Genomic DNA, 25,170 nt, shown 5'->3' on the forward strand with positions numbered 1-25,170 from the left:
GAACAGTAAAGGATCACTAATCCCCAAAATGATGTCAGTATTTCCAGAAGAACCGTAACAAAGCCCATGGTGTATTGATAAGGAACAGCTCAATTATTAGAGATCCTCCAAATAAAAAAAAAAGATCATGCCCGTATCACGGTACAGAATTAGGAATGTAACAGCTGTATGTGGCAGGACATAGTCATAAGAACAGTCAAAATAAAAAAATTGTGGATGTGGGATTTTGTACTGGACAATTAATTCCAGCACTTGATCACCCACAAATAAATAAAAAAAATCATAAGGGGTAAAATTAGTTTCACGGTCTGAAAAAAATGTGCTCTACAACCTCTCCCACAAGAAATAATCCCTACTTGGAAAGCCCACGAACTAAAAAGAAAATATAAAGAAATTGACTCCCTAAAAAGGCCCCCAACCCATTATTTTTTTTTGTGTTAAATTCTAGTAATTTGCAACCGTGTGAAAGGTTTCGAAACAGGGATAGTTACAAAGGGCTGGTTTTGATGGACACATGGGGCAATAAAAGCGGGTATCCCTCCTCCTGCCATGCCTGCTACATACCCGACACCTTTTTTGGGGATATTTTTGGGTCTCAGTGGAGGGAATAGGGTGTAAAAAGTGGCGCTCTGAAAGCCTGCGCACATCCTCAGATTCGCAGGATTGTGCCGGTATAGTGGACGCAAAAAGGAGATGCTCAATGACCTTCTCCTGAAATTGAAGGAAAGTGAGCGTTCCTTGGGCTTTTTTGAAAATAACAAAACTGTTATAGGTAGCAACCTGGATGAGGTAGATTGCTACCTTTTTGTACCAGGCCTTATTTTTGCGCTTCACCAGGTAAGGCTGAAGCACCTGGTCGGAAAGGTCTACACCCCCCATAAATTTGTTGTAGTCTGTTACACAGACAGGTTTCTGCTTTGCAGTGGTAGCCCCCCTCTCCGTAATTGCCACAGTGGTGTCCGTGTGTACGGTGGACAGCATGTAGACATCCTTCTTGTCGGCCCACTTCACTGCAAGCAATTCCTGACTTGCAAGGGCCATGGATGTTCCCTTTCCCAAACGCCTGGACACCAACTGTTGTGGGAGTCCCACTCTGTTCTTCCGTACTGTCCCACAGGCCCCTGTATTTGCAGCATGAAGGGCTTTATAAAGGGCAACGCTGGTATAAAAATTGTCTGTATAGACGTGGTACCCCTTGTGCAGAAATGGCTCCATTAGGTTCCACACAATTTTGCCAGAGGTGCCAATAGTTTCTGGGCAGCCTGGGGTATAAATTTGGCAGTCCCTGCCTTCATAGATTTTGAAACCGCAGGTGTAACCCGTTGTGCTCTCGCAAACTTTGTACAATTTCACCCCATATCTGGCTCGTTTGGAAGGGATGAATTGACGAAAGGAAAGACGCCCTTTGAAGCTCATGAGCGATTCATCTACTGACAAATTTTTGTCAGGGGTGTACAACTTTAAAAATAAATCATTTAGAAGGGTGATTAATGGCCTTAATTTATTAAGCCGATCATAAGCTGGGTCACTTCTTGGGGGGACTTGGGAATTATCAGTAAAATGCATGAATCGCATTAGGGCCTCATAGCGGTTTCTGGACATCACTGCTGCAAATACAGGGGTAGCGTGGACAGCACTACAAGTCCAGTAGGACCGGACAGAGGGTTTTTTAACCAAACCCATATTGAGGGTAATGCCTAAAAATGTTTTTATTTCTGGGACACTTGTGGGGCTCCACATTCTGGAGTACATAGATGCAGGCTTTTGTAGAACAAACTGCCTAGCATACAGATTAGTCTGCTGGACTATCAAGTCTAGGACCGTATCACATATAAATAAATTAAAAAAATTATAGGGGGTAAAATTTTGGACGTCGACACTAATTCCTGGGGTCGCTTCAAATTGGGGTACTTGGGGGGAAAATGATAGTGCAGGATCCCACATCACGGGAGGGACTGCAACACTCGGCCCTGCACTTGACACCTCTACAGCGACTGACGTATCCACCACCATAGGACTATGGGGTTCAGCGGTGGAATTAGAATCGTCACTGTCACTGTCTGGAACAAATTCTGAAGCGGTGTCTGTTTCGCTTTCAGAAGTGTCGGAACATAGCAAGGCGTAGGCTTGCTCCGCGCTGTACATACGCTGAGACATATTTATAGATGTGTATGTATATATATATATATATATGCCCTATAAGTCCTAACCCTAAAGTAAACCTAAAATCCTAAAAACGACACAAATTTTTTTTTTTTTTTATATATATATTTTTTTATATATTTTTTTTTTTATATAACAGACGTAAAATTAATTCTAAACGGCCCTAAACACGAACGCTAAACTAGCCCTAACCCTAAAGTAACGCTAAACTAACGGTAAACTAGCACTAACGCTAAACTAGAACTAACGCTAAACTAGCGCTGACGCTAATCTAGCGCTGACGCTAATCTAGCGCTGACGCTAATATAGATTTGATATATTATATATATATATATGTATGTATAAGAACGATGATTTTTTATCACTTTTTTTCTTTCTTCACAGCACAGGACTTAGACTGATTTCTCTCTCCTCTCAGAACAACTACAATGGGAGGAGAGAGAAACACAGCCCATGTCCTGGCTGTGTTTTGAAAATAACTGTCAGTGATCTCTGTGATAGGTTTTATCACAGAGATCACCTGATCAGGGACCAGTCACAACGGTCCCTGATTGTTGCTGTGCCAGATGACGACACAGGTAAGTTATGCAAAGCGCACTCGGGCGCCATTTTGGGGGGGGGGAATCGGACCGTGGGGGGGGGATCGGACCGGGGGGGGGGGGATCGGACCGGGGGGGGGGGGGATCGGACATGAAGGGGAATCGGACGGGGGGGGGGCGCACTATTTACCCGTTCTCTCTCCTCTCTAAGGAGTTATTCCATGAGAGGAGAGAGAAATGGCGATTATCCGCCGGTTTAGCGTGAACGCCGTGAAATAGCGATTCACGGCGATCACGTGACCAGAGACCACTCGTTATGGTCTCTGGTCGTTGCCCCGAACTCTCAGCTACCTCCGGTAGCTGAGAGAACGGAGCCCCGATCTTTAATTTCGGCGCTACTTTAGGCTAATGCGATCACGTTAAAAGGCGTCGCATTAGCCTAAAGCCCATTAGTGAGGAACGTAAAAAGGCGTACTGTTGGTCACTAAGGGGTTAATCAGCCTAAAAAATAGAAAGGCCAGGTTAGATTTTGCCAAACAACATCTAAAGAAGCCAGCCAAGTTCTGGAACAGCATGAAACTAAGATCAACCTGTACCAGAATGATGAGAGGAAGAAAATATGGAGAAGACTTGGAACAGCTCATGATCCAAAGCACACCACATTCTCTGTAAACCATGGTGGAGGCAGTGTGATGGCATGGGCATGCATGGCTGCCAAATGCACTGGGTCACTAGTGTTTATTGATGATGTGACCTAAGATAGAAGCAGCCGGATGAATTCTGAAGTGTTCAGGGATATACATTCTGCTCAGATTAAACCACATGCAGCAAGGTTGATTGGACGTCGCTTTGCAGTACAGATGGACAATGACCCAAAACATACTGCGAAAGAAACCCAGGAGTTTTTTTTTTAAGACTAAGAAGTGGAATATTCTGCAATGGCCAAGTCAATCACCAGATCTAAACCCGATCGAGCATGCATTTCACTTGCTTAAGACAAAACTTAAAGCAGAAAGACCCACAAACAAGCAACAACTGAAGACAGCTGCAGTAAAGGCCGGGCAAAGCATCACAAAGGAGGAAACTCAGCGTTTGGTGATGTCCATGTGTTCCAGACTTCAGGCAGTCATTGCCTGCAAAGAATTCTCTACAAAGTATTAAAAAACATTTTTTTATTTATGATAATGTTAATATGTCCAATTTCTTTTGTACCCCTGAAATGAGGACGCTGTGTAGAAAAACGGTCGCAAATCCTAAATGTTATACAGGATATTTTTGTTCAACCCCTTGAATTAAACCGGAAAGTCGACACTTCAATTGCATCTCAGTTATTTCATATCAAATCCAATGTGGTGGCATGTAGAGCCCAAATCATGAAGATCCAAATCACTGTCCAAATAATTGTGAACCTAACTGTATACTATTCACACAGGCTTATGATATTCAAATAAGGTAGATTGTTACCGTTCACGTCATCAATCCTTCTCCCTTCTAGTGTGTGTGTGTGTGTGTGTGTGTGTGTGTGTGTTTCTGAGATACTGTAGGGAGATTAAATTATGTGCCCCGTAGGGACATGGTCAGATGTTTATGGTGACAATTTCTGTACAGTGTAGTGGAATATTTTGATGTCTTATACAATTAATGAAAAATACATCTAAATAAAACTACGTTTTTTATTGCAATGATTTTTATTCAACTTTTTGAAAAGTAAGAACCTAAGTAAGATGGAAACATTGAACATGTAACAACAATTTGTTCAGAGGATTCATACATTTGGAACAAGTTTACAGATAAGGCTATCATCTCGTTGTATAGTACAATATAGTATGTCTACATACATAGTTTAAATTGTTATGTTCTGCTGTTTCATAGGAATAGAACAATGATAAAAAATAGAAGCACCGGATTTGTAACGTGACGGACACCAACGGCGCCCAATGAACCCATTGACTTTAACCCTTTCAGGACCGAGCTCATTTTTTCAAATCTGACATGTCCATTTATGTTGTAATAACTCTGGAATGCTTTTACCTATCCAAGCGAATGGGAGATTGTTTTCTCGTGGCATATTGTACTTTATGGTAGTGGAAAAATGTAGTCATTAAATTCATTGCTTATTTATGAAAAACCCCAAAATTTAAAGAAAATGTGCAAAAATTCTCATTTTAAATGTATCTGCTTGTAAAACAGATAGTAATACCAAACAAAATAGTTACTACATCACATATTCTATATATCTACTTTTATGTTTTCATCATTTTTTGAACATTCTTTTATTTCTCTAGGACGTTTTAAGGCTTAGAACTTTAGCAGCAATTTCTCATATTTTCAGGAAAATTTTCAAAAGGCTATTTTTCAAGGACCAGTTCCGTTCTGAAGTGCCTTTGAGGCCCTTATATACTAGATAGACCCCATAATCACCAAATTGTAAAAACTGCACCCCTCAAAGCATTCAAAACAGCATTCAGAAAGTTTCTTAACCCCTTAGGTGTTTCACAGGAATTGAAGCAAAGTAGAGGGGAAATTTACCAATTTTATTTTTTTTGCCTAAATTCATTTGTAATAAAAAAAAATTCTGTAACACAAAGTTTTACCAGAGAAACACAACTCAATATGTATTGCCCAGATTCTGCAGTTTTTCGAAATATCCCACATGTGGCCCAAGTGCGCTAATGGACTGAAACACAGGCCTCAGAAGCAAAGGAACACCTAGTGGATTTTGGGTTCTCCTTTTTTTAGAATATATTTTAGGCAGCACATCAGGTTTGAAGAGGTCTTGTGGTGCCAAAACAGTGAAAACTCCCCAAAAGTGAAACTGTTTTGGAAACTACACCCCTCAAGGAATTTATCTAGGGGTATAGTTAGCATCTAACAAAAATAAAGAATAAAAAGTTCCCCAAAATGGCAATACCCCATATGTGATAATAAACTGCTGTTTGGACCCACGGCAGGGCTCAGAAGGGAAGGAGCGCCATTTGGATTTTGGAGCGCAGATTTTGCTGGATTGGTTTTCAGTACCATGTCACATTTGTAAAGCACCCGAGGTACCAAAACAGTGGAAACACCCAAAAAGGGAGCACATTTGGAAAACTACACCCCTTAAGGAATCTTTCTAGGCGTATAGTCAGCATTGAGACCCCACAGGTCTTTTGCAGAATTTATTAGAAAAAGGCCTGTGAAAATGAGAATGAATATTTTTTCAACAAAAATTTTTCATTTTCACAAAGAATAAAGGAAAAAAATCACCCAAAGGTTTGTAAAGTAATTTCTCCAAAGTACGGCAATACCCCACGTGGTCATAAATTATTTTTTATTAGAAATTAATTAACCCTTTCAGGACTGATCCATTTTTTGCTTTTTTACTTTCCTTTTTTCCTCCCTGCTTTCCAAGAGTCATAAAGTTTTTTTTATTTTTCCATAAATAGAGTGGTGTGAGGGCTTTTTTTTTGCGGGAGAACTTGTAGTTTCAAGTGACACCATTTAAAGTAGCATAATGTACTGGGAAACTGAAAATAAAATTATTTGCATGGTAAAATTGGAAAAAGCTGCGATTCCTCCATTGGTCCATTAGTTTTTAGGTTTCGTTTTTACGGCTTTCACTGTGCGGTAAAAATGACAACTTTAAATTTTTTCTCAGACTTAATACGATTAAGGTGATAACAATTGTATACAGTTTTTTTTATATATTTCACTACTTTTACAAAGTAAAAACTATTTGTTTAAAAAAAAAAATGCTTTGTTTCACCATATTCCGAGAGCCATAACTATTTTTTGGTCGAATGACCAGTGTGAGAGCTTATTTTTTGCAGGGCAAGCTGTAGTTTCTATTGGTACCATTTTTTGGTACATATAACTTTTTATAAAAAATTTTAAAAAGCTAAGGTGACCAAAAAGAAAGCGATTTTGGCATTTTAAATTCTTTATTTTTTACGCCGTTCACCGTGCAAGTTAAATAATGGTATATTGTAAAAGTTCAGACTTGATGCAGCAATACCAATTTTGTTTATTTTTTACATTACTTTAGAGGAAGAATGGGAAAGGGTTTTTTTGTTGGACTTTAAATATATAATATTTTTTTTTCACTAATAATAACTTTATAAAAAAAAATTTGTACAAATTTTATTAGCCCCCTAGGGGACTTGAACCAGTGATCATTAGATCACTGGTACAATACACTGCATTGCAATACTAATTTATTGCAGCATAATGTTATTTTTACAGGCGAGATCGCTGTTCCTGTCTTTTAGTCCCGGGTGTCAGCTGTAATACACAGCTGACACCTGCAGCATATGGAGCGCGCTCAGCGCATGCTTTTAAGTCGTGGTGGTCGAAGGAGTTAATTTGCAGCGGATGGTACAAAGTGAAAATTACAATTTTCTACTGGTATGCTATTTTAGTGCACAATATGTTGTGCCTAGTTTGTGCCACTGAAGACGAATACCGCATACAATGTTGAGCGAGTTCTCCCGGGTATAAAATGTCATATATGTGGACGTAAACTGCTGTTTGGGCACGCTGTACGGCTCAGAAGGGAGGGAGCGCCATTTGGCTTTCGGTGTGCAGATTTTGCTTGGTAGTAGTTTTGTTTGGGGTTTTACTGGTATTTCAGTTTATCATGTGGGGGCATATGTAATCTGTGCGGAGTTCATCAGGGCATAATAAGATGGTATAATAATGGGGTAACTAAAAACGAATTCATAGATATGTGGCCGATGTCGCACTGATAAATTGTGCCCAATCTTATCCCGCTTTTGGAACGCTCTGCGTATTTTGCATCACCATATTCTGAGAGCCGAAACGTTTTTATTTTTTCGCTAATGGAGCTGTGTGAGGGCTTATTTGTTTGATAAATTGTGCCCAATCCTATACCACATTTGGAACACTCTGTGTATTTTGCGTCACCATATTCTGAGAGCCATAACTTTTTTATTTTTCAGTCAAAAAAAGCTGTGTAATAGCTTGTCTTTCGCGGAACAAAGTGGTTTTTTTTTATTGGTACTATTTTGGGGTACATGCGACTTTTTGATCACTTTTTATTCTAGATTTTGGGAAGGGTGATCACCAAAAAAAAAAAATTTTTATTCTATATTTTGGGAAGGGTGATAACCAAAAAAAAAGTGATTCTGGCATGGATTTTTACTTTTTTTTTTTTGCGGTGTTAACCATGCGGAAAAATAATATTTTCGTTTTATAGTTAAAGAGGCTCTGTCACCAGATTTTGCAACCCCTATCTGCTATTGCAGCAGATAGGCGCTGCAATGTAGATTACAGTAACGTTTTTATTTTTAAAAAACGAGCATTTTTGGCCAAGTTATGACCATTTTTGTATTTATGCAAATGAGGCTTGCAAAAGTACAACTGGGCGTGTTGAAAAGTAAAAGTACAACTGGGCGTGTATTGTGTGCGTACATCGGGGCGTGTTTACTACTTTTACTAGCTGGGCGTTGTGTATAGAAGTATCAGCCACTTCTCTTCACAACGCCCAGCTTCTGGCAGTGCAGATCTGTGACGTCACTCACAGGTCCTGCATCGTGTCGGCCACATCGGCACCAGAGGCTACAGTTGATTCTGCAGCAGCATCCACGTTTGCAGGTAAGTCGATGTAGCAACTTACCTGCAAACGCTGATGCTGCTGCAGAATCAACTGTAGCCTCTGGTGCCGATGTGGCCGACACGATGCAGGACCTGTGAGTGACGTCACAGATCTGCACTGCCAGAAGCTGGGCGTTGTGAAGAGAAGTGGATGATACTTCTATACACAACGCCCAGCTAGTAAAAGTAGTAAACACGCCCCGATGTACGCACATAATACACGCCCAGTTGTACTTTTACTTTTCAACACGCCCAGTTGTACTTTTGCAAGCCTCATTTGCATAAATACAAAAATGGTCATAACTTGGCCAAAAATGCTCGTTTTTTAAAAATAAAAATGTTACTGTAATCTACATTGCAGCGCCTATCTGCTGCAATAGCAGATAGGGGTTGCAAAATCTGGTGACAGAGCCTCTTTAAGAACACGGTGGTACCAAATATGTGTACTTTTTTTTTATGTTTTCATTTTTTTCCTACAATAAAATACTTATTATAGGAAAATAAAATTTTTGTTTTTGTAACTTATAACTTTTATTTTTACACTTTTATAAAAAACATTTTTATTATTTTTTTTTTTTTGCTTTTTACTTTGAACTTTTTTTTCTTGAAGGCCTGCAGCATTGATAGCTGCTGTAATACATTACACTACCTCTAGCAGGTCCTCATAGGCTTCCATGCATGGCAGACCCGGAGGACATTGTATGGCCTCCAATTTTTCTATGACAACCAACGGCAGCAGCCGCAATCAGTCCCTGGGAAAGTTTGTTATAGCAACAAACTGTCGTGATGCCGGGTGTGGACCTACTAGGCCGTACCGCATAGCGGGATTGCAGCTGGTCAAACAGGTATGGTACAGAGTCTATAGTCCAGAAAGTTTACCTGAGGCAATGTAGACAGTAGCAAGGCAGGCTCGACTGGGACCAGGCGGCAGGTAGACGTCAGGCGTGGAGTAGCAGAGTAGGCGTGGAAATGCAGCACAGCACGACGACAGCTCAGCATGGCAGTAGATCGGGATAGTACTGGATAGCACGGGATACACATGATCGGGACCTGAACCATTCAGGCAATGATGAGAGCACCAGGACCAGAGACTGAAAGCAACTACCCATTGCGCGTGCTGGACACACTCTGGGGGACCCGATCGCTGACATAAGGAGGATCATAACTTAAAGTCGGCGCTGCACAAAGCCCGGCAAGCGCCGACGGTAAATTAATTTACCGTCAGTGGTCGGGAAGCGGTTGAATGAGTTGTCCCAAGATAAAATAACATCCCCTAACCACAGGAAAGGTGATAACATGCTGAACAGTGGCAGTCCGACCGCTGGGACCTCCACCAATCACGAGAGCGGGGGTCTCGTTCTTCCGAATGAATTGCGCGGCAGGTAGCTTATGCACCCTGCAGTTCCATTCATTCTCTATGGCATTGCCGGAGATAGCCGAGCTCTGTACTCGGGTATCTCCGGCAGTCCCATAGACTGTGAATAGAGCGGCAGTGCGCATGTGCATTCTCAATTCTCCATTCTTTCAGAGAGACGGGGCCCCAATACTCATGATCGGTGGGGGTCCCAGTGGACGGATCATGCAAACCACCCACTCCCGTCTCAAAGACTTTTCTCGTGCTGCACCAGTCCACTGGAATGCGCTATTCCGAACAATCAACATCTTTTAGACAGGCCTATCACATTTCCTAATCTGGCTCCTTTACTTTTTTTCCCTGCATTACATTAGTCCTCAGAACCTGAATGCTTCATTAAACAGTATCCCCCACACACCTTGCACCAATTCACTTCATATCTGTGCACTGGCTGGTGACCACAAAATTCAAAAGGCGACTCTAAGTGGGTGGTAAGGCATATTTAACTATTTATGTACAGATACAGAACTAAAATGAGCTATTCCTTCCTATCCAAATCCTCCCACTGGTATTACTTGATACCAAAATAGTACTGCACATCTCAGGAGATCTGTGATATATATTCATTCACTATTAACATTGGCCGTTTGCAGTACACACTATCAAATGTGAGTTATCTATTTAGTGCATCAGAAGGACAGGTTAGGACTTAACACTAAAATAAATAACAAAACAGCCCCCTTACCCTGACATGTTTAACTGCAGCGGTTTTGGGACTAATGGGGAGGGACTAATATAAGGTGTATGGTGTATCGAACCTCTTTGAATTTTAAATTTACTAAATGAAATGTATTATGTTTTAAGTCATTTAGTGAGCTGGAAAACAGTCACTTCTTTGCCTTTGGGCAATCTGTACATAAATTACACGCTGGTGACAAGTACTTTTGACATTTTGTCTCACCCCTATTTTCTCATTGTAAGCTTTTGCGAGCACACACTTGTCTTGTTTGAGTTGTTAATTAGTTTTGTCACTATGTCTGATTTTATAGATAAAGACTTAATATTATTATTATTATTATTATTATTATTATAATAGAAGATATATCTACCCTATTATTTCGGATTATAAGACACACCCAGGTTTTAGACAACAGAAAATAGGAAAAAATTTAATATTTTACTACTTTTACAAAGAAAGAGCTATTTGCTAACCCCTTCCTGCTTTGGTCACTTTGGACCATCCTGACAGAGCCTTATTTTTCAAATCTGACATGTTTAATTTTATGTGGTAATAACGTCGGAATGCTTTTACCTATCCAAGCGATTTTGAGATTGTTTTCTCATGACACATTGGACTATATGTTACTGGCAAAATTTGCTCGATACATGCGGTATTTAATTGTGGAAAAACCCCAATATTTTGTGAAAAATTGCAAGAATTAGCATTTTTCTAAATGTAAATGTATCTGCTTGTAAGTTAGGCAGTTATACCACACAAAATTGTTGCTAATTAACATCCCCATATGTCTACTTTAGATTGGCATCATTTTTTGAACATCTTTTTATTTTTCTAGGACATTACAAGGCTTAGCAGCAATTTCTCACATTTTCAAGAAAATTTCAAAAGGCTATTTTTACAGGGGCCAGTTCAGTTATGAAGTGGCTTTGAGGGTCTTATATATTAGAAGCCCCCAATAAGTCACCCCATTTGAAAAATGTCACACCTCAAAATATTCAAAACAGCATTTATAAAGTTTCTTCACCCTTTAGACGTTTCACAGGAATTAAAGCAAAGTAGAGGTGAAATTTACAAATTTTTTTTTTTTTTTTGCAGAAATTCAATTCTAATAAAAATTTTTCGTAACACAGAAAGTTTTACCCAGGAACTGCGACTCAATATTTATTGCCCAGGTTCTGTAGTTTTAGGAAATATCCCACATGTGGCCCTTGCCTGCTAATGAACTGAAGCACTGGCCTCAGAAGCATTGGAGCACCTAATAGATTTTGGGGCCTTCTTTTTATTAGAATATATTTTAGGCACCATGTCAGGTTTGAAGGGCTCTTGCGGTGCCAAAACGGTGGAAATCCCCCAAAAGTGACTCCATTTGTGAAACTATACCCATTGAAGAAATTATGTAGGGGTATAGTGAGCATTGCAGCATGCAGAACATGCAGAAGTTATTGGAAGTAGGCCGTGAACATTTTAACTTTAATTTTTTTTCATCGAAAATGTAGGTTTAGCGATTTTTTTTCTCATTTCCACTAAAGGAGAAAAAGCACGCAATATTTGTAAAGCAATTTCTCCAGAGTAAAAAAATACCCCACATATGGTCATAAATGGCTGTTTGGAAACATGGCCGGGCTTAGAAGGGAAAGAGTGCCATTTGACTTTTGGAGCTCAAATTTAGCAAGAATGATTTGTGGAGACCGTGCCACATTTGCAAAGCCCCTGAGGGACCAAAACAGTGAAAAAGCACAACAAGTGATCCATTTAGGAAACTACACCCATTGAGGAATTCATATAAAGGTGTAGTGAGCATTTTGACCCCACAGGTGTTACATAGAATTTATTAGAATTGGGCAGTGAAAATAAAAACAATCCCTTTTCTTTAATAAGACGTAGCTTCAGCTCAAAAATTTTACATTTTCTCAAAAAATAAAGGAAAAAGGAGAACCCCAACATTTGTAAACAATTTCTCCTGAGTACAGCAATACCCCATATATTGGGGTCATAGACTGCTGTTTGGGCACACAGTAGGGCTCAGAAAGGAAGGAGCACCATTTGGCTCTTGGAGTACAGATTTTGCTGGATTGGCTTCTGGGCGCTATGTCGCCCCTGTGGGACCAAAATAGTGGAAACCTCCGTGAAGTGACCCCATTTGGAAACTATACTCCTCAAGGTATTCACCTAGGGGTGTAGTGGGCATGTTAACCCCGCAGGTGTTTGGCAGAAATTAGTGTGAACTCGATGTTGCAGAGTGAAAATGGGATTTTTTCCATAGATATGCCAATATGTGGTGCCCAGCTTGTGCCACCATGAAAAGACAGCTCTCTAATCATTATGCTGTGTTTCACGGTTTTAGAAACACCCTACATGTGGCCCTAATATTTTGCCTGGACATTTGACAGGGCTCAGGAGTGAAAGACTACTATGTAAAATTGAGGCCTAATTTGGCGATTTACAGAATTTTGGTTCACAATTGCTGAGGCTCTGATGGGAAATAATAAAAGAAACCCGTTAGAAGTGACTTCATTTATTAAGGGGTGTAGTGAGCATTTTAACCCCACTGGTCTTTTCCATAAATGATTGCGCTGCAAATGGTGCAAAGTAAAAATTAGAATTTTTCCCTAGATATGCCATTTCAGTGGCAAATATGTTGTGCCTAGCATGTGCCATTGGAGACACACACTGCAAAACTTGTTAAAAGGGTTCTTCCGGGTATGGAGATGTCATATATGTGGAAGTAAACTGCTGTTTGGGCATACTGTAGGTTTCAGAGGGGAGGTATTGCCATTTGGCTTTTGGATCGTGGATTTTGCTTGGTAGAAGTTTTGTTTGGCGTATTACTGGTATTTCAAGTTATAATGTGGGGGCATATGTAAGCTGGGCAGAGTACATCAGGGGCATAGTCAGGTTGTATAATAATGGGGTAAAAAAACGAATAAAATAATCCATAGATGTGTGTTACGCTGTGAAGCAATCCTTTCTGAACAGGCCAGTGTCGCCTAAATTATAAATGATAAATTATGTCATTGCTTATCCCCCTTTTAGTCCACAATCCGCACCTTTGCAGAATGGGGTTTTGCTGGAAAGTGTTGTCCTGGTATAAAACGGGCACCCTTGCTTCCAGCAGATATGTTTGGGACTTCCCCTTCCTGGTTCCCTAATTTTAGGGGCCTTGATAATTCGCCTCTTGAAACAGAAGAAATGTTCCCCTCGGGCCTGCACAACTGCATATTTTTTTATTTCCTGACTTATTGGAGCCTTAACTAATTTTATTGTTTGATAAATGTAGTGGCATAAGGGCTGTTTATTTTGCGGGACGAACTGTAGTTATTATTGGTACCATTTTGGGGTACATGCGACTTTTGATCACTATTTTTTGGGAGGTCAGGTGACCAAAAAACGGAAATTCTGGTAACGTTTTTTAGTTTTTTTTATACAGCATTCACAATTCGTTATAAATTACATCTTAACTTTATTCTGCGGCGGTACCTAATTTATAGCACTTTTTTATGTCTTACAACTTATTGCACAATAAAATTACTTTTGTAAAAAGAATGTATTTTTTCTGTCGCCAAGTTGTGAGAACCATAACGTTTTAATTTTTTCGTCATCAGAGCTGTATGAGGGCTTGTTTTTTGCGAGATGAGCCATAGCTTTTAAAGGTACAATTTTTGGATACATGCGACTTTTTGATCACTTTTTATTCCAATATTTGTAGGGCAAAGTGACCAAAATTCTGGTATAGTTTTTTTACAGTTTTTTTTTACGCCGTTCAGAGCGTGAAATAAATAACCTAATATTTTTATAGTTCAGGTTGTTACGGACGCGGCGATACCAAATATGTATGGTTCGTGTTTTTTTTTCAATGATAAAGGACTTGATAAGCGAAAAGGGCAATTGTGTTTTATTTTATTACTTGAAACTATATGTTACTATATTTATATAGTAACATATATATATATGTTAACTATATTACTTGAAATTATATGTTTTAAAACTTTTTTCACTTTTTATTCCACTTTTATTCTACTTTTTTTTTATACTTTTTTTACACTTTTTTCTAAGTCCTACTAGTGGACTTGAAGGTCCAACTGTCTGATATATTTTTTCTAATACATTGCACTACCTATGTAGTGCAATGTATTTGATCTGTTATTTATTCACTGACAGCAAGACTATTAGGCTTCGCCTCCCAGCGGGGGCCTAATCGGCTTCTGTAATGGCAGAACAAGAGGCCATTGTTAGGCCTCCTGTTACCATAGCAGCAGTCGGCAGCCATGATTTCATGGCAAGGCTGCCGATCTGCTAGGAAACTCTAAGATGCAGAGATTGCACTCGATTGCTGCATCTAAGGGGTTAATGGCAGCTAACTCCAGTTCCTGCCATTACAGGTGGATGTCAGCTATAACATACAGCTGACATCCACCACTGATGACGCCGGCTCAGCTCCTGAGCCGGCACCATCTTGCCCGTCAGCTACAGAAGCCTTTCAGGCATCGTCTCCGGGCGGGGACCTGAACAGCTTCCATGCTAGGCAGACCAGCAGACCAGGAAGGCCGGTATTAGGCCTCCAGTTGCCATTGCATCAATTTCATTGCTGGTGTGCCGATGAGCTTCAAACTCCTTAAATGCAGCGATTGCTACTGACTACTGCATTTAAGGGGTTAATGGCTGGGATCTAAGCAAATTTCGGTACCCGCCATTACAGCCAGATGTCAGCTGTAATACACCGCTGACATCCGGCGATGATTGCACCGACTCCGCTACTGAGCCGGTGCAATCCATTTGTCGTATGGATATGGCAAAATGCGGGAAACCCTAGCTTTCCATGACGTATCCATACGACAAATGTCGGGAAGGGGTTAAAATTTCTATGGGAGTTACGGAAACAGCGTAGCTCAGCGAGCACTTGGCTGTTTCCGTAACTCCTAACCACCTAACCAGGAAGTGGCCAGGAGACAGCGGAGCAGAGTAAGATAGAACGGGGTTTAGGAGGCCCTGTTCTAGAGATAGGTGGGACCTGCCTTAATCTAACATTTATGATATATCCTGTGAATATGTCATAAATGTCCTTCATGGGAAGACCCCTATAAATGCTGCAGTCGCTATTGACCGCGGCATTTAACTAGTTAAACGGCCAGGAACAGTGCCATCGCTGTTCCTGGCTGTCAGAGCAGGGTGTCAGCTGTAAAACACAGCTGACACCTGCAGTATATGGAGCGGGCGCAGTGCGTGAGCCCGCTCCGCTCCAAACGTCATCCCCTCCCCGCTCCATCATGTGTCGGCACATCATGGGTCAGGAAGCGGTTAAGTAAGAAGAGGTCAGGGGGCCCGGCGCTGCCGGGTCCCTTGACTGCCGACTATAAGATGCAGGGACTTTTAGATGAGGCCTCACTAATGCTTTGTAGAATATTATATCCGTGTCCCGCGAGTCCATGCCTCTTTTAATACACGACAATATCTTGCTGGCCTTTGAAGCAGCTGATTTACATTGCATGCTGTTATTTAGTTTATGACCTACAAGTACACCCAGATCCTTCTCAACAAGTGACTCTCCCAGTATAGCTCCCCCTAGGATATATGATACATGCAGATTGTTGGTACCTAGATGCATAACTTTACACTTATCTACATTAAACTTAATTTGTCAAGTGGATGCCCAATCACATAATGTGTTCAAATCAGCTAGGAATTTACGTACATCTTGCATAGTCTGAACTATATTACATAGCTTGGTGTCATCTGCAAGAATAGAAATAGTGCTATTAATCCCATCCACCTTTTTGTCACATAATCCTGTATATAGTTCCTCAAAACCCCCTCAAACATTTTCGCCACAATGGATGTTAAGCTTACTTGTCTATAATTACCTGGGGAAGAGCTAGAGCCCTTTTTGAAAATAGGCACCCCATTTGCCCTGCGTTAGTCCCTTGGCACTATACCAGTCACTAGAGAATCTCTAAATATTATGAAGAGGGGGACCAAAATAACTGAACTAAGCTCTTTAAGAACTCTAGGGTGTAACCCATCTGGTCCCGGGGTTTTTTGTACATTTATTTTATTTAACTTCGCTTGGACTATATCTACATTCATCCAATTCAGTATATCAACTGATATATTAACAGCACTGGCAGCGGCTACATCAGCTGCTCTTTCTTCTGTTGTATATACAGAGCTAAAGAACCCATTTAGTAACTCTGCCTTCTCTTGATCCCCTGTGACCAACTCCCCATTACCACTATCTAGGGGTCCCACATGTTCAGACCTTGGCTTTTTTGACATACACCACTGCTTTTCCTATTTGCCCCGGCTTTCCGAAACAGTGTAAAACCCTGTAGATTTACAGCACAGTCGTGTGAAGAGTCTAGCTATGTTTCAGCAACACCAACTATATCTATATGTTCATCCAGTACCAAGGCCTCCAGCTCCCCCATTTTGCTTGCTAGACTTCTGGCATTTGTGAACATACACATTTAACTTGCCTTTCAATTTCTCAATTTCAGTATCAGAAATGCGATTATTTGACATTATTTAGGCTTTTTTCATTGCGGTTTTTCAACAAAAGGATCTCCTTATCCTGTTGTCTAGTCCTCTCCCCACAGTCTATTTCTCCACCCACCAATATAGTATGACCCCTCTCGTACCTAAATACCCCTTTATTTTCTACATTGACCTCCCTCCTCAGCCCTAGCTAAATGCTCTGCCACCCCAGCTATGTTTCTCTCCCCCAGAACAGCAAACCCCCTTCCGTTTAGGTGCAAATCATCTGCGGAATACAGTTGGTACCCCAATGAAAAGTCAGCCCAGTGCTCTAGGAACCAAAAGCCTTCTCCTCTACACCAAGACTTAAGCCATGCATTTAACTCCCTGAGCTCCCGCTTTCTTTACTGTGATGCACGTGGCACAGGCAGTATTCCTGAGAATACAACCTTGGAGGTCCTTCCCTTCAGCTTGTAGCCTAGTTCTTTAAAATTATTCTTAAGGCTCCTCCACCTACCATTTATTCTGTCATTGGTTCTTTGCTCTATTTTGGCCTTGCTAAATTAAGTGGCTTGTAGATCAATTGGAGTTATTAAACTGGATTGGCATGCTGTATTCCTGGGTGTGATACGGTGTGTGAAACTGTGTTTGACATATGAATTGAGTGCTTTCTAATAGAAGTTAGAAAAACTGACACAATTTAAAACCCTTTTATCCTTCTAAGCTTCTGTCCTTTTGTGCAGCTGACTAGGGGGGAGGGGTTAACTGCTCTCAGGTAATATAAATTCGCCTGCAGGCTTCAGTTGGGCTTGCTCTGTTTTGGACTTGCTAAACTAAGTGGCTTGTGGATTAAGTGGAGTTACTAAACCGGAGTTAAAGAGAACCTTTCACCTCCCAAAACATGTACAGCTGAGTGCAGCATGCAATGGGCAGGGCTTCACAAACCCTGTCTCATGTAAAATTATTTTTCTAACTCCCTCCGTTATTTACATATCGGTGCCGTTATATTTGGCGCCCGATATGTAAATAAGCCCCTGAACTGTCAATGGAGCGTTTCTAACTAACTAAAAGGCAAGGGGGCGTGATGTCTTCGCTCTGACACAGTCCAATCAGCTGCAGACAGTGTCAGGACGGCTTGCGCTGTGTTCTCTCCCGTGAGAACACACACAGAGTTGGTGGTTGTGCTGCAGATAGTGTGGGTCATTCGTAATTTTGTTCAGAACCCGGTAGTCGATACATGGACGAATAGATCAATGCTCCTTCTTCGTGAAGAAGAATCTGGCTCCGGCCGGGGAGGAAGATTTCCAGATGAACCCTCTCTCGAGGTTCTCCTTAACATAGGTGGACATGGCTATGGTCTCTGGTAGGGAAGGAGGATAAACTCGCCCTCGAGGTGGTGAAGCGTCAGGGAGTAAATAAACAGGGCAGTCGTAGATGCAATGAGGAGGAAGAGTCTTCGCTTCCCTCTTGCTGAAGATATCTGCAAAATTAGCATAATGAGACGGTAGATCGGAGAGTGACTGAGGCAGTGGACGAAAAACAGGACGAACCTGTGGCAGGCAGCAGCTATGGCAACTGGGCCCCATTGGAGGACATCTTCAGAATTCCAGTTGAGAACCGGGGCGTCTAGATGAAGCCAAGGCAGGCCCAGCAGGACAGGGTTAATAGCTTTAGGCATGACTAGTGAAGAACTATGATTTGTACTGTCAGTGGTTTAGTGATGGACACAATAGGGTCGGGCAATGATAGTCTATTCACCGAGGCAACAGCCAGGGGTCTCTTCAGAAGAACTATGTGTAGATGTAGGTAGATGTAGACGATCCACTAGATCCTGCTGGATAAAATTTGCAGCTGCTCCAGAATCCAGATAGGCAGAGGAGGAGTGTGATGTATCTCCAGAGATGATAGTAACAGGAATAGATAATTTGGGAGAGGCTGTGACATTTAGCGTTGTCCCACCTAGGAGGGGCTGGAGTTCCCCGGCTTTCGTGGACATGGAAACACAAAATGGCCCTCAAGGCCGCAATACAGACACAGACCTGAAGAGTCTGTTTCTCCTGCTCGGAGAGTTTGATTCTGTGTACCTGCTTAGGCTCCTCTGGTAGAGCAACAGGAGGAGGCAATAGTGGTCTCTGGAACGAGGGTGCTAATCTGTGGAAACGTCTCTCCCACCGAACCTCCAGAGCACGTTCCTGGATCCTCATGTCGACCCGGGTAGCCAACTGGATCAGAGCATCCAGGGTAGAGGGAAGATCGCGGGCTGCTTGCTCGTCTTTGATGTGTGAGGACAGTCCCTGCCAAATAGTCGCCACCAATGCCTCATTGTTCCATGCCAACTCTGCTGCCAGGGTACGTAAGGAGATAGAATACTCTCCTACTGTGTACCCTCCTTGCTTGAGGGTTAGCAGAGTGGCTGCTGCAGAGGATGTTTGGCCCAGCTCCTCGAACACAGTACCAAAAGTCTCTAACAATAAGGCTAGGTCCGAGAATTCAGGTCCCTGTTGTTCCAAGGTGGGGTTTACCCATGCGAGAGCCTTGACAGTGAGAAGGGAAATAATGAACGCTACCTTCACTCATCAGAGGGGAAGAGATGAGCTCATAGTCTAAAATGAATAATACATTGATTCATGAACCTTCTGCAGGCTCTAGGGTCACCATCATAGCGAGAGGGAAGAGGCAGTGAAATTGTGGATCTGGAACAGACAGGAGGAATAACGGGCAGTGGAACGGTAGCAGGGGGACAGGGGGTTCATCCAGTTGTGCGATGATGGAGTTTACAGCCACGAGGAGTTGTTCCTGGCATGCACATAGGTCACGCATATCCGTTTGTATCACCTGAACTGTGGTCTTAGATTGGCCAGCAGGTTCCTTGGCCTGAGCTTTCTATCACGATCTAGGGGTATGTGGACCCATCAGGCCGCTCCGCCATAGCGGAGAGGCAGCTGGCCAAATCTCAGTCTATGCAAAGTCTATGGAAGAGGTTCGTAGCACAAGGGTACCTAAGATAGTCCAGATGGCGGCAGAGGCTCTGGCACAGATGGGGCTAGGTGTGGCAGGTTGCACTAGACGTGGCGGATGGCACCAGGAGTGGCAGATGACGCCAGACGTGGTATATCCCAGCAGGCGACACAACACAACTCCGACACTAGACAGGCTCAGGAACTAACCACAGCACGGGATGCATGAGACACGTAGCAGGGCACGGGGATACTGGGAGCAGGAAAACACTAAGGGACTATTTGCAATACAAACATGGAAAAACTACAACAATGCACAGGCAAGAAGTGGAAAGGCCAGAGCCCTTTTTATAGTCCAGGGTGATCTTGGGGATAGGTTAGGGAACTTTTAGAGTGTGCACTGCCCCTTTACAGCCGGGGACGTGCGGGCGAGCAGTCCATCGCAAAGTCCAGAACGGGAAGGCCGCGCCAGCTGGCGTCTCCGGGGAGGGAGCTGCTGGCAGACGGCCAGTAAGTTGCTGTCGCGACTGTTCTCCGAAGATGAGCAGTAGCGGTCCGCAACCACAGTCATAACACATACAGGGCCAGCTAAATAGTTTCCCAGGTGAAGGAATGCCTAGTTATAACTCTGGGTTACTGATTCCAACCTCAGAGTGTGTGCTTCTGATGGAGTCAGGCCGGATTGACGGTGTATATTTTATCTAATATAATTAGAATAGCTACATATTGTATTGCTTTACTATACTGTATGAGAATGCCTTTTATGAAGTAGCAGGACATTGAAGAGTCTCTCAACATAAATTAATTTATTTGGCTTAGGTCTGTGCTACGCGGCATTTTACTGAAAAATAGGAAATGCAAGTGTAAGTTATAATTCGATGAGGTCAGGTTATGCTGTCACTATAAATTAAGTATGATATAGTAATTTGCATTTATTTGTTCTGGCTGATGTTGAAACAATTTTTTTTTATCCCTTATATGATCAATACTAAAACTTAGAACCATTGAAGATTTGACTTTTAAAACACAACTCCCTTGTTGAACATTTAAAATGAGATTTTTCACATAAAATGCAAGAGGATATTCCTCAAGAACAGAATAATATACTGTATGAGATATATATTGTACGATTACACCATAATGGGAAGCAAAGGTCCATAAAGGACAGCTCCAGTTGGCGCTGACTTTGGAGCCAATCACTTGCCACTAAGGTTTACTTCTCATGGGTTAATTCACAAAAAAAAAATCTTCTTTCTTGATGAAATGTCCTGTTTATACAATAGCAATAAAAATTACAATACAGATAAAAGTGAATGTCCCTTACAGATGAAGGGTGGATCCTCAGAGTATCCAAGCAGCCCCAGTGTGACACTGGTTTCCGTCACTGTACAACCTCTTTTCAATTTTCAGTTTAGAGCATGTCTTGATAATAGAGGGTATTTTTTGTATTATTAAGATTTACCACCATTCACTTTCCCTGTGTTTCTCTACTTGCTATTGTATGTGCTACACAGAAATAAAGTGTAAGCATTTGGCTGTTCTGTTGCAAACGTTTTATCTGGGTACTTCTAGTAGCAAGATCACTGTAATCCACAATCAGGAGTTTTCAAACTATATACAAGATCAGTTTTATCAACAAGGTTAATATTTTCCATTTTTAATTTTAGATGCAAATAAGCTGTACTCCAAAGGAAGCCTGCTACACGGCCAACGTTAACGCTATACAAGTACAAGGAGATAATGATTTCTTCATCAACCGGCTTGGAATCCCAGCTGCACAATTTGTTTTTGAAGATAATAAAGACAAGGTACTCCAAAATTCAAATCATATTATATGTATTAAAACTTGAGCAATGTTGATTGAAGTATTGTAATTTAACCCCTTGGAGACAATTTTCATTTTTTTATTTTCATTTTTTCATGGTCACATTACAAGAGCCATAACTTTTTTATTTTTCCATAGATATAGCCATATGAGGGCTTAGTTGTATTTTTTTTGTTTATTAGGTTACCAGTCAATATCATACAATGAAAAAAAAGTAGCACATCCAATAATACAATGTATATTGTTGAAACTAATTTAAAAGTTGCATCAAATAAACTGATACACATTTTTTTTTATAAGAAAAACAACAACAAAAATGTTTTAAAGGTGTACATAGCCTTGAAGCACACAATGGCGTAATAAGATTACAGGACCACCAGAAATGCTTTAAAGACCAAACATGCCCTTTGCTCCTCCAGCAAATATTCGAAGTATGTGAGTACATTTTATATAGTCAGTTTGGAGTCAGTTTTTTAGATGCCACTAGGTGGGTAGGATAGTATGAAGTTTTGGCACTTTGTATGTAAGCAGCCGCCCATATTTCATACAAAGTACTAGGGTATAATGTAGTAACATTTAACGGGGACGCAAAGTGTCTTAATTGCAAGTATTTGTAAAACTCCTTAAATGGCATGTGAAAAAGACATTTTAGAAATGGTAACAAGTAAGTAAAAAGGATCCTTCAATATCTCTCAATTTACAAATACCTTTGTCAATACAAACTGTATAATCAGAGTTTGGGATAGAGTGTTGAATGTCTTCATTAGGGAGATCACAAAACCTAAAGGGAAGAATATTAGGGAGAGTAACAACTTTTCCCCATGTAAAAATACTAGCCATAATCGTAGGGGAGCGAAAAGTAGAAGGTTTCCCAGGTAGTCTTAAGGACCATAAAATATGTGATAATATGGCATATTTGGCGACATTAGATTTTATCTCTACCCAATGTTGACGGGAGTCACTCAACCACTAACATTTTAATTTGTCTATTAGGGAAGTGTAATAGTAATTAGTTATGCATAGGCATACTAACCCTCCTTGAGAGGTGTGAAGGTACACAATTTTAGCTGATTACTCTTGCTCTTTAGTTCTCCCAAAAAATCCCATTATCAGTTTTTGGAGACTGGCAAGGACTGTCCTAGATAACATAAAAGATATGTTATGAAAATAATAAAAAATCTTGGCTAGTAAAAGCATTTTTGCCGCCGAGATACAACCAAGCCATGAACAGGTGTAGATTGCTGTAAATATTAATGTATTTTTGTAATGTGTTAGTTAAAGAGTTAAAATAAATTTAACCCAAATGACTCAAAGGATAGGTAAGAGTAATCCCTAGATACGGAATAGCCTAATCTGACCATCTATAAGGGAATAAGATTTGCAATCTGGCCTTCATAGCCATTGGGACCCCCGTATTAAGAATCAAAGATTTGGGGGCGTTCATTTTATACTAGCTCACTGAAATACATTTGTCTATAATATGCGATCTCTTATAATGATAGGCATAAGATTACATCATCTGCAAATAAACCTATGTGATGTTTGGTACATGCTATCGTAATTTCAACAATATTTGATATTGAACAAATACAATGGGAAAACCGCTACACTACCATAGCAAAGCGTATTGGCTACAGAGGACATCCCTATTGGGTACCATAAGAAATAATAAATGGAGTGGATAGTGTTTCGAAAGTATAAACCTGGGCAGATGGAAAAGTGGAAAGGAATATAAAGCCTTGATAGATGTCAACCTTAAGTCAACCAAATTTACATAGCAGCTCTTTAAGATAGTCCAATGGACCCGGTCAACTGCCTTCTGTGCATCCAAAATAAAGAGCAGAGAAGGTGTTTCCCTTGTAGTCACCTCTGAGATAATGTTGATAAAGTGACGGACTCAGTCTTGTGTCTGCCACCCCTTTGTATCTACCACCCCTTTGTATCTACCACTCCAAGTGTACCATCGACCCCTCGCCCAAATACCAGACAGCTAATCAATACAGGCGCCGTCAGTGCTGCCCCTTTAAATGGGTTTCCTTTTTTAGGACCACCGAATTTACATTGGGGTCTGAAACAATGATACTAATAACTAGACCACCTACCAATGGAAATGATGAGATGCAAATTTGCAATATCTCATCGACCACATTGAGCTTACACCATGAGACCCTTTTACGCAGGGGCCTGTCTTACACTCCAGTCGCTGCTTTTGATGAATTTAATTGGGCCAAGGATGTCAATCTCTTTGCCCGTAAGTTGGCCTGGGGAAACATTTTAAGAACAATATCACTGGAGATGATGGTATTGGTAGGATGGAAAGCAAGACTTTGCAAGATCTCGAGACATTATTTGTAATGAAGGGGGTAAGGAAACAGACAAGTGAGCCCTAATCTACCCGCCACTCAGTCCCTGCCTACTTGCAACGACCCGCCCTAGGCGACGGGGTACAACTGGGCGACGGTCCCTACGCTCAATAAGTGCACGACAGACAAACAGACAAGGGTACACAGAAGCAAGGGAAAAGGGGCAGTTGCCCACGGCAACACCGTGAGCAACAAGAGTGGTGAACGAGCCGAGTCAAACCAGGAGTGTACGAGGTACCAAACGCAGAGCAGGAGAGTAGTGAACAAGCCGAGTCAAACCAGGAGTGTACGAGGTACCAAACGCAGAGCAGGAGAGTAGTAGTAAGCCAGGGTAAATATGAAGCATGGTCAAATGGTTCAAGAAGCTGCAGCAGGGCCAGGAAACAAAACGAGAAGAATCACAAGCAAGGAGGCACAGGAAAGGCAGGTATAAATAGACAGAGGGCGGGAGCTAGCTCCGTCTGGCTAGGCTGTGATAGGCTCTCCCACTCCTAAGCCTGCCATCCTGAGTGGTGGAAGATGGAGTCAGTCTCACAGACATAGAAGCAGGTGCAGACTGATTACCTATGGGCGTGGATACAGAAGCTGTGCCTGGCAGATCCTTAACAGTACCCCCCCTTTTATGAGGGGCCACCGGACCCTTTCTAGATGGACCTGGTTTATTGGGGAAACGAAGGTGGAACCTCCTGACCAATACCCCAGCATGAACATCCCGGGCGGGTACCCAAGTCCTCTCCTCAGGCCCGTATCCTCACCAATGGACCAGGTACTGGAGGGGGCCTTGGACCATCTTGCTGTCCACAATCTTGGCCACCTCGAATTCAACCCCCTCAGGGGTGAGAACGGGGACAGGAGGTTTCCTCGAGGGAGCCAAGGACGGGGAGCAGCGTTTAAGGAGGGAGGCACTTCATATTGACCCTGGCTTACTACTACTCTCCTGCTCTGCGTTTGGTACCTCGTACACTCCTGGTTTGACTCGGCTGGTTCACTACTCTCCTGCTCTGCGTTTGGTACCTCGTACACTCCTGGTTTGACTCGGCTCGTTCACCACTCTTGTTGCTCACGGTGTTGCCGTGGGCAACTGCCCCTTTTCCCTTGCTTCTGTGTACCCTTGTCTGTTTGTCTGTCGTGCACTTATTGAGCGTAGGGACCGTCGCCCAGTTGTACCCC

The 25,170-nt window shown here is 41.7% G+C and overlaps 1 protein-coding gene across 1 annotated transcript in view; it reads left to right on the forward strand.

Annotated features, from left to right (window-relative positions):
* NAALADL2 (N-acetylated alpha-linked acidic dipeptidase like 2) overlaps positions 1 to 25,170 on the forward strand; it is a 710,493-nt gene that overhangs the window by 488,124 nt on the left and 197,199 nt on the right. The window contains exon 10 of the mRNA XM_075863660.1: positions 21,480 to 21,620. Within this exon, the coding sequence (XP_075719775.1) occupies positions 21,480 to 21,620 (141 nt within the window). The remainder of the gene's footprint in view (positions 1 to 21,479; positions 21,621 to 25,170) is intronic.

This window comes from Rhinoderma darwinii, chromosome 4 (assembly GCF_050947455.1).
Source record: "Rhinoderma darwinii isolate aRhiDar2 chromosome 4, aRhiDar2.hap1, whole genome shotgun sequence".
Lineage (NCBI taxonomy): Eukaryota > Metazoa > Chordata > Amphibia > Anura > Rhinodermatidae > Rhinoderma > Rhinoderma darwinii.